We start from the raw sequence: 14,358 nt of genomic DNA, 5'->3' as shown, positions 1-14,358 counted from the left end.
CTGTCACCCTGTGATATGGGACAGGGGACTGTCACCCTGTGACACCCTGAAGGGGACAGGGACTGTCAGCCTGTGATATGGGACAGGGAACTGTCACCCTGTGACACCCTGAAGGGGACAGGGACTGTCACCCTGTGATATGGGACAGGGAACTGTCACCCTGTGACATGGGACTGTCACCCTGTGACACCCTGAAGGGGACAGGGAACTGTCACCCTGTGACATGGGACAGGGAACTGTCACCCTGTGACAGCCTGAAGGGGACAGGGACTGTCACCCTGTGATATGGGACAGGGAACTGTCACCCTGTAACATGGGACTGTCACCCTGTGACACCCTGAAGGGGACAGGGACTGTCAGCCTGTGATATGGGACAGGGGACTGTCACCCTGTGACACCCTGAAGGGGACAGGGACTGTCAGCCTGTGATATGGGACAGGGGACTGTCACCCTGTGACACCCTGAAGGGGACAGTGACAGTGACACCACTGGGGGGGTCTACGGGAGCCCCAAGAGCGGTGACAGTGACAGTGACACCACCGGGACGGTGACAGTGACAGTGACACCACCGGGACGGTGACAGTGACAGTGACACCACTGGGGGGTCTGAGGGAGCCCCGAGCGCCGTGACAGTGACAGTGACACCGCCGGGACGGTGACAGTGACACCACCCGGGGGGGGGGTGGTTTATTTTGGCTCGTCCCCCCCCGGGCCGTGTCCCGCGCTGGTGTCACCATCGGTGTCACCGTCGCTGTCACCGCTGAGCTATGAGAAACATGACAAACATCCGCCTGTGGCCCCTCCCAATGCCACTGGGGGGGGGACAGGACCCACCTGTCACCCGTGGGGACACTATGGGGGGGGGGACACACACCACACTATGGGGGGGGGGACAATATGGGGGGGACAATATGGGGGGGACAATATGGGGGGGACACATGACACTATGGGTGGGGGGTACAATATGGGGGGGACACACCAAACCATGGGTGGGGGGACAATATGGGGGGGACACACCACAGCATGGGTGGGGGGACAATATGGGGGGACACACCACACTATGGGTGGGGGGGGACAATATGGGGGGGACACACCACACTATGGGGGGGGGGACAATATGGGGGGACACACCACAGCATGGGTGGGGGGGACAATATGGGGGGACACACCAGACTATGGGTGGGGGGGACAATATGGGGGGACACACCACAGCATGGGTGGGGGGACAATATGGGGGGGACACACCAAACCATGGGTGGGGGGACAATATGGGGGGGACACACCAAACCATGGGTGGGGGGACAATATGGGGGGACACACCACAGCACGGGAGGGGGGGACAATATAGGGGGGGACACACCACACTATGGGTGGGGGGGACAATATGGGGGGGACACACCACACTATCGGGGGGGGGACAATATGGGGGGGACACACCACACTGTGGGGGGGGGGACAATATGGGGGGGACACAGCACACTATGGGGGGGGGGGGACATGGGACGACAAGGGGGGGACAAGTGGGGGACAAGGGGGGGACAAGGGGCCACAAGTGGGGACAAGGGGGGATAAGGGAGGACAAAGTGGGACAAGTGGGGGACAAAGGGGGACAAGGGGGGGACAAGGGGACAAGGGGGGGACATTAGGAGATAAGGAAGGACAGTGGGGGGACATGGGGGGATAAGGGGGGACAACAGGGGATAAGGGGGGGCCAAAGTGTGACAAGGGGGGACAGTGGGGGGACAAGGGGGGATAAATTGGGACAATGGGGGGACAATGGGGAACACGTGGGTCCTGCCCCCACCGTCACCGGGGCTCTTTCCTCCCCCCCCCCCCGCCCCCCGTGGGCGGTGCCACACCCGGTGACGTCATGGTTTCCGTGACGTCACCCCGCCCGGGCACGGCGGGATGAGCCCGAGGGGGGGCGGCCGGGCCCCGCCCAACCGGATCGGGCCGTTCCGAACCCCCCCGAACGGGATCGAGTCGTTCCAAGCCCCCCCGAACGTGATTGGGCCGTTCCGAACAAACCCGAACGTGATCGGGCAGTTCCGAGCCCCCCCGAACGGGTTCGGGTCGTTCCGAACAAGCCCGAACCTCGCCGAACGTGATTGGGCCGTTCCGAGCCCCCCCGAACGTGATTGGGCCGTTCCGAACCAGCCCGAACGTGATTGGGCCGTTCCGAGTCCCCCCGAACGGGTTCGGGTCGTTCCGAACAAGCCCCGAGCCCCGCCGAACGTGATTGGGCAGTTCCGAACCAGCCCGAACGTGATTGGGCCGTTCCGAACAAGCCCGAACCCCGCCGAACCGCTTCGGGTCCCTCCGGAAAGCCCAAGCCCCGCCCCCAAAGGCGGGGCCGCGCCCCTGCGCATGCGCACACCGAGAAACCCACCCCTCCCCTCAGCGGCGGCCCCGCACGCATGCGCAGAAGGATGGCGGCGGCCCGCGGGGGTCAAGCGAGCCGGGCCGGGCCGAGGAGCCGGTGGCGGGGCCGGGCCGGGCCGGGGTGAGGCCGGGACCTGGACCGGGGCCGGGCGGACGGGCCGCCTCACCTCGTAGTGCTTCATGGCCGCCGCTTCTCCGCCGCCGCTCCGGCCGCCCGCTCCGCCCACGTGACCCACGCGTTTCACCTGGCGGGCGGTGCCCCGCGCCGCAGCCAATCGGCGCCGCGCGGGTGTGGCAAGTAGCCAATCAGGGCGCGGGGGCCTCCTCCGCTCTCTCCCCGCCCAGTTTCTGCGGCAACGGCGGCGCAGCCAATGGGGTGCGGAGGCGCGGCGCGGAGTGACGGCGGCGCAGCCAATGGGGTTGCGGCGCGGCCCACGGGCAGCGCGGTGGGCGTGGAGGGATGAGAGGGGCGGGGCCTCGAGGGGGCGGGGCATGCGGGACGGGACGGGAGGACAAGGGGACACCGGGGGGACACGGGGACACTGGGGGGGGGCAGAGATTGTGTCCCAACGACCCCTGTCCCCCCCCCGTCCCCGTGTCCCGCGTCCCCCATGTCCCCATGTCCCCGCCATGTCCTCATGTCCCCAATGTCCCCATGTCTTCCCATGTCCCCCATGTCCCCATGTCCCGATGTCCCCATGTCCCCATGTCCCCTCTGTCTCAGCATCCTCATGTCCCCATGTCCCCCATGTCCCTGTAGCCCTGTGTCCCCATGAGCCAGTGTCCCATGTCACCTCACCAGGTGTCACCCGAACCGGGGGACCCCCATGGGGACATCGTCCCTCTCCCCCCTCCCCGCCCTCTCCGCGCTCTCCGATGGCGTAGCGGCGCTGTGGGCGTGGCGCCACCTTTCTCCCCGCCCCCTCCACGCCGCCGCGCCCGCCGAATGGCCGAGCGTCTCGGTGGGCGTGGCGCGTCCCTCTTCCCCCCCCCCCCCCGCCCTCTCCGCGCCCGCCGATTGGCCGAGCGGCGCGGTGGGCGTGGCGCGTCCCTCTTCCCCCCCCCCTGCCCTCTCCGCGCCCGCCGATTGGCCGAGCGGCGCGGTGGGCGTGGGCGCCACCGGTCTTCTCCCCGCCCCCTCCTCGCCGCCGCACTCTCAGACTGGAGGCGCGGCTCGGTGGGCGGGCGCGTCCCTCTTCCCCCCCCACGCACCCTCCGCGCCCGCCGATTGGCCGAGCGGCGCGGTGGGCGGTGGCGCCACCCTCCTTTTCCCCGCCCCCGCACTCTCGGACTGCGGGAGCGTCTCGGTGGCGTGGCGCGTCTCTCTCTCCCCCCCCCCTCTCCGCGCCCGCCGATTGGCGTAGCGGCACGGTGGGCGTGGCTCCACCTCCCCCCCCCCCCCCCCCTCCGCGCCCGCCTATTGGCGTAGCGGCGCCGTGGGCGTGGCGCATCCCTCCTCCCCACCCCTCCGCCCTCTCCGCGCTCTCCCATTGGCCGAGCGTCTCGGTGGGCGTGTCGCCACCCTCCTTCTCCCCAGCCCTCCGCGCCGCCCTCTCCACACCCCCTATTGGCCGAGCGGCGCGGTGGGCGTGGCGCCACCCTCCTTCTCCCCGCCCCCGCACTCTCGGATTGGTGGAGCGGCGCGGTGGGCGTGGCGCGTCTCTCTCCCCCCCACCCCCGCCCTCTCCGCGCCGCCGGATTGGCCGAGCCTCTCGGTGGGCGTGCGCGTCCCTCTTCCACCCGCCCCCTCGTCGCCGCCTCTCTCTCGGACTGTCCGAGCGTCTCGGTGGGCGTGGCGCCACCCTTCTCCCCGCCCCCTCCACGCCGCCGCGCCCGCCGAATGGCCGAGCGTCTCGGTAGGCGTGGCCCGTCCCTCTCAGCCCTCGCCCTCTCCGCGCCCGCCGATTGGCCCAGCGTCTCGGTGGGCGTGGCGCGTCCCTCTCCCCCCCACCCCCGCTCTCTCCGCGCCCGCCGATTGGCGTAGCGGCGCGGTGGGCGTGGCGCTGTCCCCTTCTCCCCACCCGCCCTCTCCGCCCCCGCCGCGACAGCACACTCGCGGATTGGCGGAGCAGTGCGGTGGGCGTGGCGCCACCTTTCTCCCCGCCTCTGCCCTCTCCGCGCTCGCCCATTGGCGTAGCGGCGCGGTGGGCGTGGCGCCGTCCCTCTCCCCCCGCTCTCCCATTGGCCGAGGGGCGCGGGGGGCGTGCGCCCGCGCTCTGGAAGGTTCGTGCGGCGCTCAGTGCGGCGCGGCGGGGGATGGGGAAGGACTATTACCGCACGCTGGGGCTGCCCCGCGGCGCCTCGGCCGAGGACGTGCGGCGGGCCTACCGCCGGCAGGCGCTGCGCTGCCACCCCGACAAGAACAAGGAGCCGGGCGCCGAGGAGCGGTTCAAGGAGGTGGCCGAGGCGTACGACGTGCTCAGCGACCCCAAGAAGAGGGAGATCTTCGACAAGTACGGGGAGGAGGGTGAGCGGAGCGGGACGGGGGGGAGGGGGGGGGTCGGGGCGGGGCCAGGGGGCTGGGGGGAGGCTGGGGGGGGGCAGGGAGATGGGGGGGTTGGGGGGGCTGGGGGGGGTGGGGGTCAGGGGGATGGGGGGGTTTGGGGGGATGGGGGTTGGGGGTGAGGGGGATCTGGGGGGTTTTGGGGGGCTGGGGGTGATGGGGGGGGTTGGAGGGGGGGGTCAGGGGGATGTGGGGGATTTGGGGGGGGTCAGGGGGATGGAGGGGGTTGGGGGACTGGGGGGGATGGGGGTCAGGGGGATGTGGGGGGTTTGGGGGTGGGGGTGATGGGGTCAGGGGGATGTGGGGGGTTGGGGGGGGCAGGGGGATGGGGGGGGTTTGGGGGTGGGGGTGATGGGGTCAGGGGGATGTGGGGGGTTTGGGGGGTTTGGGGGACTGGGGGGGTGATGGGGGTTGTGGGGGTGTGGGGGATTGGGGGGCAGGGTGGGGGGTTTGGGGGTGATAGGGGTCAGGGGGATGTGGGGGGAGCTTGGGGGGCTGGGGGTGGTCAGGCTGATGTGGGGGATCTGGGCGGTTTTGGGGGGCTGGGGGCTTAGGGGGTGGTGGCTGAGGGCTATGGGGGGGGTTTGGGGGGGATGGGGGTGGTGGGGGTCAGGGGGATGGGGGGGATCTGGGGGGTTTTGGGGGGGGTCAGGGTGATGTGGGGGGATTTGGGGTGAGGGTCTGGGGGTGGTGGGGGGCTGGGGGCTTAGGGGGCGGTGGGTGTTGGGAATGAGGCCGGAGGGGGTCAGGGTGGGGGGGGTGTTGGGAATGGGTCTGGGGGGGTGCCAATGGTCTAGGGTGGGTTGACAAGCATGGTGGGGGTGACGATGGTCTGGCTGGGGGCGCCCATGGGTGCCGTCCCATGGGTGCTGTCCCATGGGTGCAGTCTGGGGGTGCCCGTGGGTGCAGTCCCATGGGTGCCGTCCTCGGGAGTGCCCATGGGTGCAGTCTGGGGGTGCCCATGGGTGCAGTCCCATGGGTGCTGTCATGGGGTGCTGTGGGTGCAGTCCCATGGGTGCCATCCCATGGGTGCGGTCCCATGGGTGCCATCCCGGGGTGCCCATGGGTGCAGTCCCATTGATGCCATCCTGGGGGTGCCATCCCATGGGTGCCGTCTGGGGGGTGCCATCCCATGGGTGCCGTCCTGGGGCGCCCGTGGGTGCAGTCTGGGGGTGCCTGTGGGTGCAGTCCCACAGGGGCTGTCATGGGGTGCACAGTCCCATTGATGCCATCCCGGGGGGTGCCCATGGGTGCTGTCCTGGGGTCCCATGGGTGCCATCCCGGGGGTGCCCATGGGTGCAGTCCCGTGGGTGCTGTCTCATGGGTGCAGTCCCGGGGGTACCCATGAGTGCAGTCTGGGGGTGCCGTCCCGGGGGTGCCCATGGGTGCTGTCCTGGGGGGCGCCCATGGGTGCAGTCCCGTGGGTGCCGTCCCATGGGTGCTGTCCTGGGGTTCCCATGGGTGCAGTCCCATTGATGCCATCCCAGGGGGGTGCCGTCCCATGGGTGCCGTCCCATGGGTGCTGTCCTGGGGCGCCCATGGGTGCAATCTGGGGGTGCCTATGGGCGCCATCCTGGGGTTCCCATGGGTGCCGTCCCATTGATGCCATCCTTGGGGACACCCACGGGTGCCATCCCAGGGCACCCACGGGCGCAGCCCCGCGTTGCCGCGGCCGCGCCGGGGCGTGCCGGGGCTGGCTTGGCCGCCGATCCGGCCGGGCCTGTCGGGGCCCGTCTGGCGCCGCCGCGTCCCGGGGCGCGAGCAGAACCGGTTCCCCCCCCCACGCCCGCGTCCCCACGCCCTGCGCCGGAACGCACCCCCCCCCACCCACCCCGCCCCCACTCACCGCCCCTCCCCCTCCCTCCTTCCCATAGGGCTCAAAGGGGGCGCCCCCACCTCCACCCAGGGGGGGGCCAACGGCCCCACCTTCACCTACACGTTCCGGGGGGACCCCCACCAGATGTTCGCCGAATTCTTCGACGGCCGCAACCCCTTCGACACCTTTTTCGTCCAACGCAACGGTGACGATGACGATGACGACACCTTCACCACCTTCCACGTGGGGGGGTTCGGCAACGTCACCTTCCCCCGCGGGCGCGGGGGCGCCGAGGGGGGGTGCCGGAAGCAGGACCCCCCGGTTCTATACGACCTCAAGGTGTCCTTGGAGGAGATCTACACCGGGTGCACCAAGAAGATGAAGATCTCGCACAAGCGACTCAACCCCGATGGGAAGACGGTGAGGAACGAGGACAAGATCTTGACCATCGAGGTGAAGCGGGGATGGAAGGAGGGGACCAAGATCACCTTCCCCAAGGAGGGCGACCAGACGCCCAACAACATCCCGGCCGACGTGGTGTTCGTGCTCAAGGACAAACCGCACGGCGTGTTCCGGCGGGACGGGTCGGACATCGTCTACCCGGCCAAGATCAGCCTGAGAGAGGTGGGTGGGATTGGGGGGGACGGTGGGGTGGGGTGGGGTTGGGCTTGGTGGGGACGTTGGGGATGAGTTGGTCTTGGTGGGAACATTGGGAACATTGGTTTGTCTTGGTCATGGTAGTGATGGGGATGTCAAGACGGGTTGGTCTTGGTGGGGACTTTGGGATGGGTTGGTCTTGGTCATGGTAGTGATGGGGATGTCAAGATGGGTTGGTCTTGGTCTTGGTGGGGACGTTGGGGATGGGTTGGGGTTGGGCTTGGTCTTGGTGGGGACGTTGGGGATGGGTTGGTCATGGTAGTGATGGGGATGTCAAGATGGGTTGGTCTTGGTCTTGGTCTTGGTGGGGACGTTGGGATGGGTTGGTCTTGGTCATGGTAGTGATGGGGATGTCAAGATGGGTTGGTCTTGGTCTTGGTGGGGACGGTGGGATGGGGTGGGGTTGGGTTTGGTCTTGGTGGGGATGTTGGGGATGGGTTGGTCTTGGTTGTGGTAGTGATGGGGATGTCAAGATGGGTTGGTCTTGGTCTTGGTGGGGACGTTGGGATGGGTTGGTCATGGTAGTGATGGGGATGTCAAGATGGGTTGGTCTTGGTCTTGGTGGGGACGTTGGGATGGGTTGGTCTTGGTCATGGTAGTGATGGGGATGTCAAGATGGGTTGGTCTTGGTCTTGGTGGGGACGTTGGGATGGGTTGGTCTTGGTCATGGTAGTGATGGGGATGTCAAGATGGGTTGGTCTTGGTCTTGGTGGGGACGTTGGGGATGGGTTGGTCTTGGTCATGGTAGTGATGGGGATGTCAAGATGGGTTGGTCTTGGTCTTGGTCTTGGTCTTGGTCTTGGTCTTGGTGGGGACGTTGGGGATGGGTTGGTATTGGTCATGGTAGTGATGGGGATGTCAAGATGGGTTGGACTTGGTCTTGGTCTTGGTGGGGACGTTGGGGATGTGTTGGTCTTGGTCTTGGTAGCGATGGGGATGTCAAGATGGGTTGGTCTTGGTCTTGGTGGCGACGTTGCAGATGAGTTGGTCTTGGTCTTGGTGGAGACGTTGGGGATGAGTTGGTCTTGGTCTTGGTGGGGACAGTGGGATGGGTTGGTCTTGGTCATGGTAGTGATGGGGATGTCAAGATTGGTTGGTCTTGGTCTTGGTGTGGATGGTGGGATGGGTTGGAGTTGGATGTGTTGGTGGGGATGTCAAGGATGGGTTGGGATTGGGCTTGGTGTTGGTGGGGATGTTGGGATGGGTTGGTCTTGGTTGTGGTAGCGATGGGGATGTCCAGATGGGTTGGTCTTGGTCTTGGTGGGGACGGTGGGATGGGTTGGTCTTGGTCATAGTAGTGATGGGGATGTCAAGATGGGTTGGTCTTGGTCTTGGTGGGGACGTTGGGGATGGGTTGGTCTTGGTCATGGTAGTGATGGGGATGTCAAGATGGGTTGGTCTTGGTCTTGGTGTGGACGGTGGGGATGGATTGGTATTGGTCATGGTAGTGATGGGGGTGTCAAGGATGGGCTGGATGTGGTCAGGGTTGGTCTTGGGCTTGGTGGGGACGTTGGGGATGGATTGGTCTTGGTTGTGGTAGTGATGGGGATGTCAAGATGGGTTGGTCTTGGTCTTGGTGGGGACGTTGGGGATGTGTTGGTCTTGGTCTTGGTAGTGATGGGGATGTCAAGATGGGTTGGTCTTGGTCTTGGTGGGGACGTTGGGGATGTGTTGGTCTTGGTCATGGTAGTGATGGGGATGTCAAGATTGGTTGGTCTTGGTCTTGGTGTGGACGGTGAGGATTGGTTGGTCTTGGTCTTGGTGGGGATGTTGGGATGGGTTGGTCTTGGTAGTGATGGGGATGTCAAGATGGGTTGGTCTTGGTCTTGGTCTTGGTGTGGACGGTGGGGACGTTGGGGATGGGTTGGTCTTGGTCATGGTAGTGATGGGGATGTCAAGATTGGTTGGTCTTGGTCTTGGTGTGGATGGTGGGGATGGGTTGGTCTTGGTGGGGACGGTGGGATGGGTTGGGGTTGGATGTGGTGATGGGGATGTCAAGGATGGGTTGGTCTTGGTCTTGGTGGGGACGTTGGGATGGGTGGTCTTGGTTGTGGTAGTGATGGGGATGTCAAGATGGGTTGATCTTGGTCTTGGTCTTGGTGGGGACGTTGGGATGTGTTGGTCTTGGTCATGGTAGTGATGGGGATGTCAAGATGGGTTCGTCTTGGTCTTGGTGGGGACAGTGGGATGGGTTGGGGTTGGATGTGGTGATGGGGATGTCAAGGATGGGTTGGTCTTGGTCTTGGTGGGGACACTGGGGATGAGTTGGTCTTGGTCATGGTAGCGATGGGGATGTCAAGATGGGTTGGTCTTGGTCTTGGTGGGGACAGTGGGGATGGGTTGGTCTTGGTCTTGATCTTGGTGGGGAAGTTGAGAGCCGGTTGGTATTGGTCATGGTAGTGATGGGGATGTCAAGATGGGTTGGTCTTGATCTTGGTGTGGATGGTGGGGATGGGTTGGTCTTGGTGGGGACGGTGGGATGGGTTGGGGTTGGTCTTGGTGGGGATGGTGGGATGGGTTGGTCTTGGTCATGGTAGTGATGGGGATGTCAAGGATGGGTTGGTCTTGGTCTTGGTGGGGACGTTGGGGATGGGTTGGTCTTGGTCTTGGCCTTGGTGGGGACGGTGGGGATGGGTTGGTCTTGGTCATGGTAGTGATGGGGATGTCAAGATTGGTTGGTCTTGATCTTGGTGTGGATGGTGGGGATGGGTTCGTCTTGGTGGGGACGGTGGGATGGGTTGGGGTTGGTCTTGGTCTTGGTGGGGATGGGTTGGTCTTGGTTGTGGTAGTGATGGGGGTGTCAAGATGGGTTGGTCTTGGTCTTGGTGGGGACGTTGGGGATGGGTTGGTCTTGGTCTTGGCCTTGGTGGGGACGGTGGGGATGGGTTGGTCTTGGTCATGGTAGTGGTGGGGATGTCAAGATGGGTTGGTCTTGGTCTTGATGGGGACAGTGGGGTGGGTTGGGGTTGGCTGTGATGATGGGGATGTCAAGATGGGTTGGGATTGGTCTTGGTGGGGACGGTGGGATATGTTGGGGTTGGATGTGATGGGGATGTCAAGATGGGTTGGGATTGGTCTTGGTGGGGACGGTGGGATGGGTTGGGGTTGGATGTGATGGGGATGTCAAGATGGGTTGGTCTTGGTCTTGGTCTTGGTGGGGACATTGCAATGGGTTGGTCTTGGTTGTGGTAGTGATGGGGATGTCAAGATGGGTTGGTCTTGGTCTTGGTGGGGACGGTGGGGATGAGTTGGTGTTGGTCTCGGTGGGAACACTGGGATGGCTTGGGCTTGGTTGTGATAGTGATGGGGATGTCAAGGATGGGTTGGACGTGGTCATGTAGTGGTGGGGACGTTGGGGATGGGTTGGACGTGGTCATGGTAGTGGTGGGGATGTCAAGGATGGGTTGGACGTGGTCATGGTAGTGGTGGGCATGTCAAGATGGGTTGGTCTTGGTCTGGCCAATGGTGGCCAATGGTGTGTGCTGGTGGCCATGGTGAGTGGTTGGGCTGGCTGGTGGTGACCATGGGGGCTGATGGTGACTGTGGTGGGTGATGGGCGGCCATGATGGATGATGGGTGATGGGCGGCCATGATGGATGATGGGCGGCCATGATGGATGATGGTGGATGATGGGCGGCCCTGATGGATGATGGGTGATGGTCGGCCATGATGGATGATGGTGGGTGATGGCGGCCATGATGGATGATGGGCGGCCATGATGGATGATGGTGGGTGATGGGCGGCCATGATGGATGATGGATGACGGGCGGCCATGATGGATGATGGGTGGCCATGACGGGTGAGGTGCGGCCATGATGGATGATGGTGGCTGATGGGCGGCCATGATGGGTGATGGGCGGCCATGATGGATGATGATGGGTGACGGGCGGCCATGATGGGTGACGGGCGGCCATGATGGGTGACGGGCGGCCATGATGGGTGATGGGCGGCCATGATGGGTGACGGGCGGCCATGATGGGTGACGGGCGGCCATGGTGGGTGATGGGCGGCCATGATGGATGATGGGCGGCCATGATGGATGATGGTGGGTGATGGGCGGCCATGATGGATGATGGATGATGGGCAGCCATGATGGATGATGGGCGGCCATGACGGGTGATGGGCGGCCATGATGGATGATGGATGATGGGCAGCCATGACGGGTGATGGGCGGCCATGACGGGTGATGGGCGGCCATGATGGATGATGGTGGGTGATGGGCGGCCATGATGGATGATGGGCGGCCATGATGGATGATGGTGGGTAATGGGCGGCCATGATGGATGATGGGCGGCCATGACGGGTGATGGGCGGCCATGATGGATGATGGATGATGGGCAGCCATGACGGGTGATGGGCGGCCATGACGGGTGATGGGCGGCCATGATGGATGATGGTGGGTGATGGGCGGCCATGATGGATGATGGGCGGCCATGATGGATGATGGTGGGTAATGGGCGGCCATGATGGATGATGGGTGAGGTGCGGCCATGATGGATGATGGATGATGGGCGGCCATGATGGATGATGGGCGGCCATGGTGGATGATGGTGGGTGATGGGCGGCCATGATGGATGATGGGCGGCCATGGTGGATGATGGTGGGTGATGGGCGGCCATGATGGATGATGGTGGGTGATGGGCGGCCATGATGGATGATGGTGGGTGATGGGCGGCCATGATGGATGATGGGCGGCCATGATGGATGATGGGCGGCCATGACGGGTGACGGGCGGCCATGATGGCTGATGGTGGGTGATGGGCGGCCATGATGGATGATGGGCGGCCATGATGGATGATGGGTGATGGGCGGCCATGATGGATGATCATGGATGATGGGCGGCCATGATGGATGATGGGCGGCCATGATGGATGATGTGCGGCCATGATGGCTGATGGTGGGTGACGGGCGGCCATGATGGATGACGGGCGGCCATGATGGATGATGGGTGATGGGTGGCCATGATGGATGATCGTGGATGATGGGCGGCCATGATGGCCGGCGGGCGGCCATGACGGGTGCGTCCCGCCCCGCAGGCGCTGTGCGGCTGCACGGTGAACACGCCGACGCTGGACGGCCGCACCATCCCCATGGTGTTCCAGGACGTGCTGAAGCCGGGGGTGAAGCGCCGCATCCCGGGGGAGGGGCTGCCCCTCCCCCGCAGCCCCGACCAGCGCGGGGACCTGGTCATTGAGTTCGAGGTCAAGTTCCCCGACCGGATCCCCCCGGCCTCGCGGACCCTCCTGGAGCAGATCCTGCCCGTCTGACCCCCCAAAACACACCAGGGGGGCGGGACCATGTGGGGATCATTTGGGGATCATTTGGGGACCATAGAGGGGGGGCTGGGTGACCTCAACCCACCCCTAAGTCATGGGGACCTGGGGGTGGCCTTGTCCCCCTGGTTTGGAGTGTGGGGTGTCCTGGGTGTCGCCCCCTGTCCTTGGGGGTCCTGTGGTGTCCTGGGTGTCCCTCCTCTACCTTGGTGACCTTGGGGTGTCCTGGGTGTCCTCCCCCCCACCTTGGGGGTCCTGAGGTGTCCTGGGTGTCCCCCCCACCTTGGGGGTCCTGAGGTGTCTTTGGTGTCCCCCCCCTATCTTGGGGATCCTGGGTGTCCTTGTCCCCCAATATCTGGGGTGTCCTTGGTGTCCCCCCCCAACTTGGGGACCCTGAGGTGTCCTGGGTGTCCCCCCCCCTATCTTGTGGATCCTGGGTGTCCTTGTCCCCCAATGTCTGGGGTGTCCTGGGTGTCCCCCCATCTTTGGAGACCTTGGGGTGTCCTGGGTGTCCCCCCCCCACCTTGGGGGTCCTGAGGTGTCCTTGTTCCCCACCTTGGGGACCCTGGGGTGTCCTGGGTGTCCCCCCCCAACTTGGGGACCTTGGGGTGTCCTGGGTGTGTCCCCCCAACTTGGGGATCCTGGGGTGTCCTTGGTGTCCCCCCCTATCTTGGGGGTCTTGAGGTGTCCTTGTCCCCAACTTGGGGACCCTGGGGTGTCCTGGGTGTCCCCCCCCAACTTGGGGACCTTGGGGTGTCCTTGGTGTCCCCCCCCACCTTGGGGATCCTGGGTGTCCTTGTCCCCCGATATCTGGGGTGTCCTGGGTGTCCCCCCCCTACCTTGGTGACCTTGGGGTGTCCTGGGTGTCCCCCCCACCTTGGGGGTCTTGAGGTGTCCTTGTCCCCCAATATCTGGGGTGTCCTTGGTGTCCCCCCCCTATCTTGGGGATCCTGGGTGTCCTTGTCCCCCAATATCTGGGGTGTCCTGGGTGTCCCCCCCCAACTTGAGGACCTTGAGGTGTCCTGGGTGTCCCCCCTCAACTTGGGGACCCTGGGGTGTCCTGGGTGTCCCCTCCCCCAACCCCATCTTGGGGGTCCTGAGCTCACCTTGTTGTCCCCCCCATTTTGGGGGTCCTGGGGTGTCCCCAAGCCCATCCTGGGCTCTCCTTGTCCCCCCCATTTTGGGGGTCCTGGGGTGTCCCCCTCTCATCTTGGGGTACAAGGTGACCTTGTCCATCCTGCCCCCCCCCGGGTCCCCCCATCCCCATCATCTTGGGGGTCCCCCTGTCCCATCCCCCTCCCCCCCCCAATTTGGGGTCCCCCCCGGGTTCTGGGGTGTCCCCATCCTGCCCCACCCTTCCCGGGTCCCCTCATCCCCATCATCTTGGGGGTCTCCTCCCCCCCCATTTTGGCTCCGCCCCCCCGGGTTCTGGGGGCTCCCCCTGTCCTCACCCTCCCCCCCCATTTTGGGGTCCCCCCCGGGTTCTGGGGTGTCCCCATCCTCCCCCCCCCCCGGCTCCCCCATCCCCATCATCTTGGGGGTTCCCCCGGGGTCTGGGGGGGTCTGGGGTGGGAGCCCCCAAAATGGGGGGGGGGGGTTGGGGGGTCCCCCTGTCCTCACCCTCCCCCCCCATTTTGGGGTCCCCCCCGGGTTCTGGGGTGTCCCCATTCCCCCCCCACCCCGTGTCCCCCCATCCCCATCATCTCAGGGGTCCCCCTGTCCCCACC

General features: G+C 65.2%; 3 protein-coding genes across 9 annotated transcripts; 1 reads left to right on the top strand and 2 right to left on the bottom strand.

Moving 5' to 3' along the window:
- Nucleotides 1-3,187: 3,187 nt before the first annotated feature.
- LOC309452998 (uncharacterized protein) lies at nt 3,188-4,511 on the bottom strand (the record flags this gene model as incomplete). Its single annotated transcript, XM_082077649.1, has 2 exons — nt 3,188-3,537; nt 3,944-4,511. The coding sequence occupies 2 exons, from the start codon at nt 4,509-4,511 to the stop codon at nt 3,188-3,190; spliced, it is 918 nt and encodes a 305-aa protein (XP_081933775.1).
- A 122-nt stretch (nt 4,512-4,633) lies between these two features.
- Nucleotides 4,634-13,190, top strand: DNAJB1 (DnaJ heat shock protein family (Hsp40) member B1). Of its 2 annotated transcripts, none has more exons than XM_082077647.1 (3): nt 4,634-4,849; nt 6,760-7,325; nt 12,395-13,187. In XM_082077647.1, exons 1-3 carry the CDS (start codon nt 4,639-4,641, stop codon nt 12,623-12,625), a joined length of 1,008 nt encoding a protein of 335 aa, XP_081933773.1. In that variant the 5' UTR covers nt 4,634-4,638; the 3' UTR covers nt 12,626-13,187. The 2 variants fall into 2 exon arrangements, with proteins under 2 accessions (XP_081933773.1, XP_081933774.1); XM_082077648.1 differs by having other exon boundaries at nt 4,706-4,835; nt 12,395-13,190.
- Nucleotides 12,711-14,352, bottom strand: LOC309452996 (uncharacterized protein; the record flags this gene model as incomplete). Of its 6 annotated transcripts, XM_082077645.1 has the most annotated exons (4): nt 12,711-13,154; nt 13,187-13,369; nt 13,408-13,466; nt 13,506-13,785. In XM_082077645.1, the coding sequence occupies 4 exons, from the start codon at nt 13,783-13,785 to the stop codon at nt 12,711-12,713; spliced, it is 966 nt and encodes a 321-aa protein (XP_081933771.1). The 6 variants fall into 6 exon arrangements, 4 of the variants coding, with proteins under 4 accessions (XP_081933771.1, XP_081933769.1, XP_081933770.1 ...); XM_082077643.1 differs by having other exon boundaries at nt 12,711-13,466; nt 13,506-13,642; nt 13,681-13,867; XM_082077644.1 differs by having other exon boundaries at nt 13,408-13,785.
- Between the last annotated feature and the right edge of the window lie 6 nt (nt 14,353-14,358).

Source organism: Streptopelia decaocto, assembly GCF_964273445.1.
Source record: "Streptopelia decaocto genome assembly, contig: HAP1_SCAFFOLD_2335, whole genome shotgun sequence".
NCBI classification, from domain to species: Eukaryota; Metazoa; Chordata; class Aves; order Columbiformes; family Columbidae; genus Streptopelia; species Streptopelia decaocto.
The sequence above is the reverse complement of the archived record's forward strand: the minus strand, read 5'-3'. Positions and strand labels throughout refer to the sequence as shown.

Excerpts from the sequence above, each read along its gene's own strand:
- DNAJB1 (XM_082077647.1), top strand. The coding sequence starts at position 4,639 with ATGGGGAAGGACTATTACCGCACGCTGGGGCTGCCCCGCGGCGCCTCG. Across the intron at positions 4,850-6,759 it reads CGACAAGTACGGGGAGGAGG|GGCTCAAAGGGGGCGCCCCC; the intron begins GTGAGCGGAGCG and ends TCCTTCCCATAG. Across the intron at positions 7,326-12,394 it reads CCAAGATCAGCCTGAGAGAG|GCGCTGTGCGGCTGCACGGT; the intron begins GTGGGTGGGATT and ends CCCGCCCCGCAG.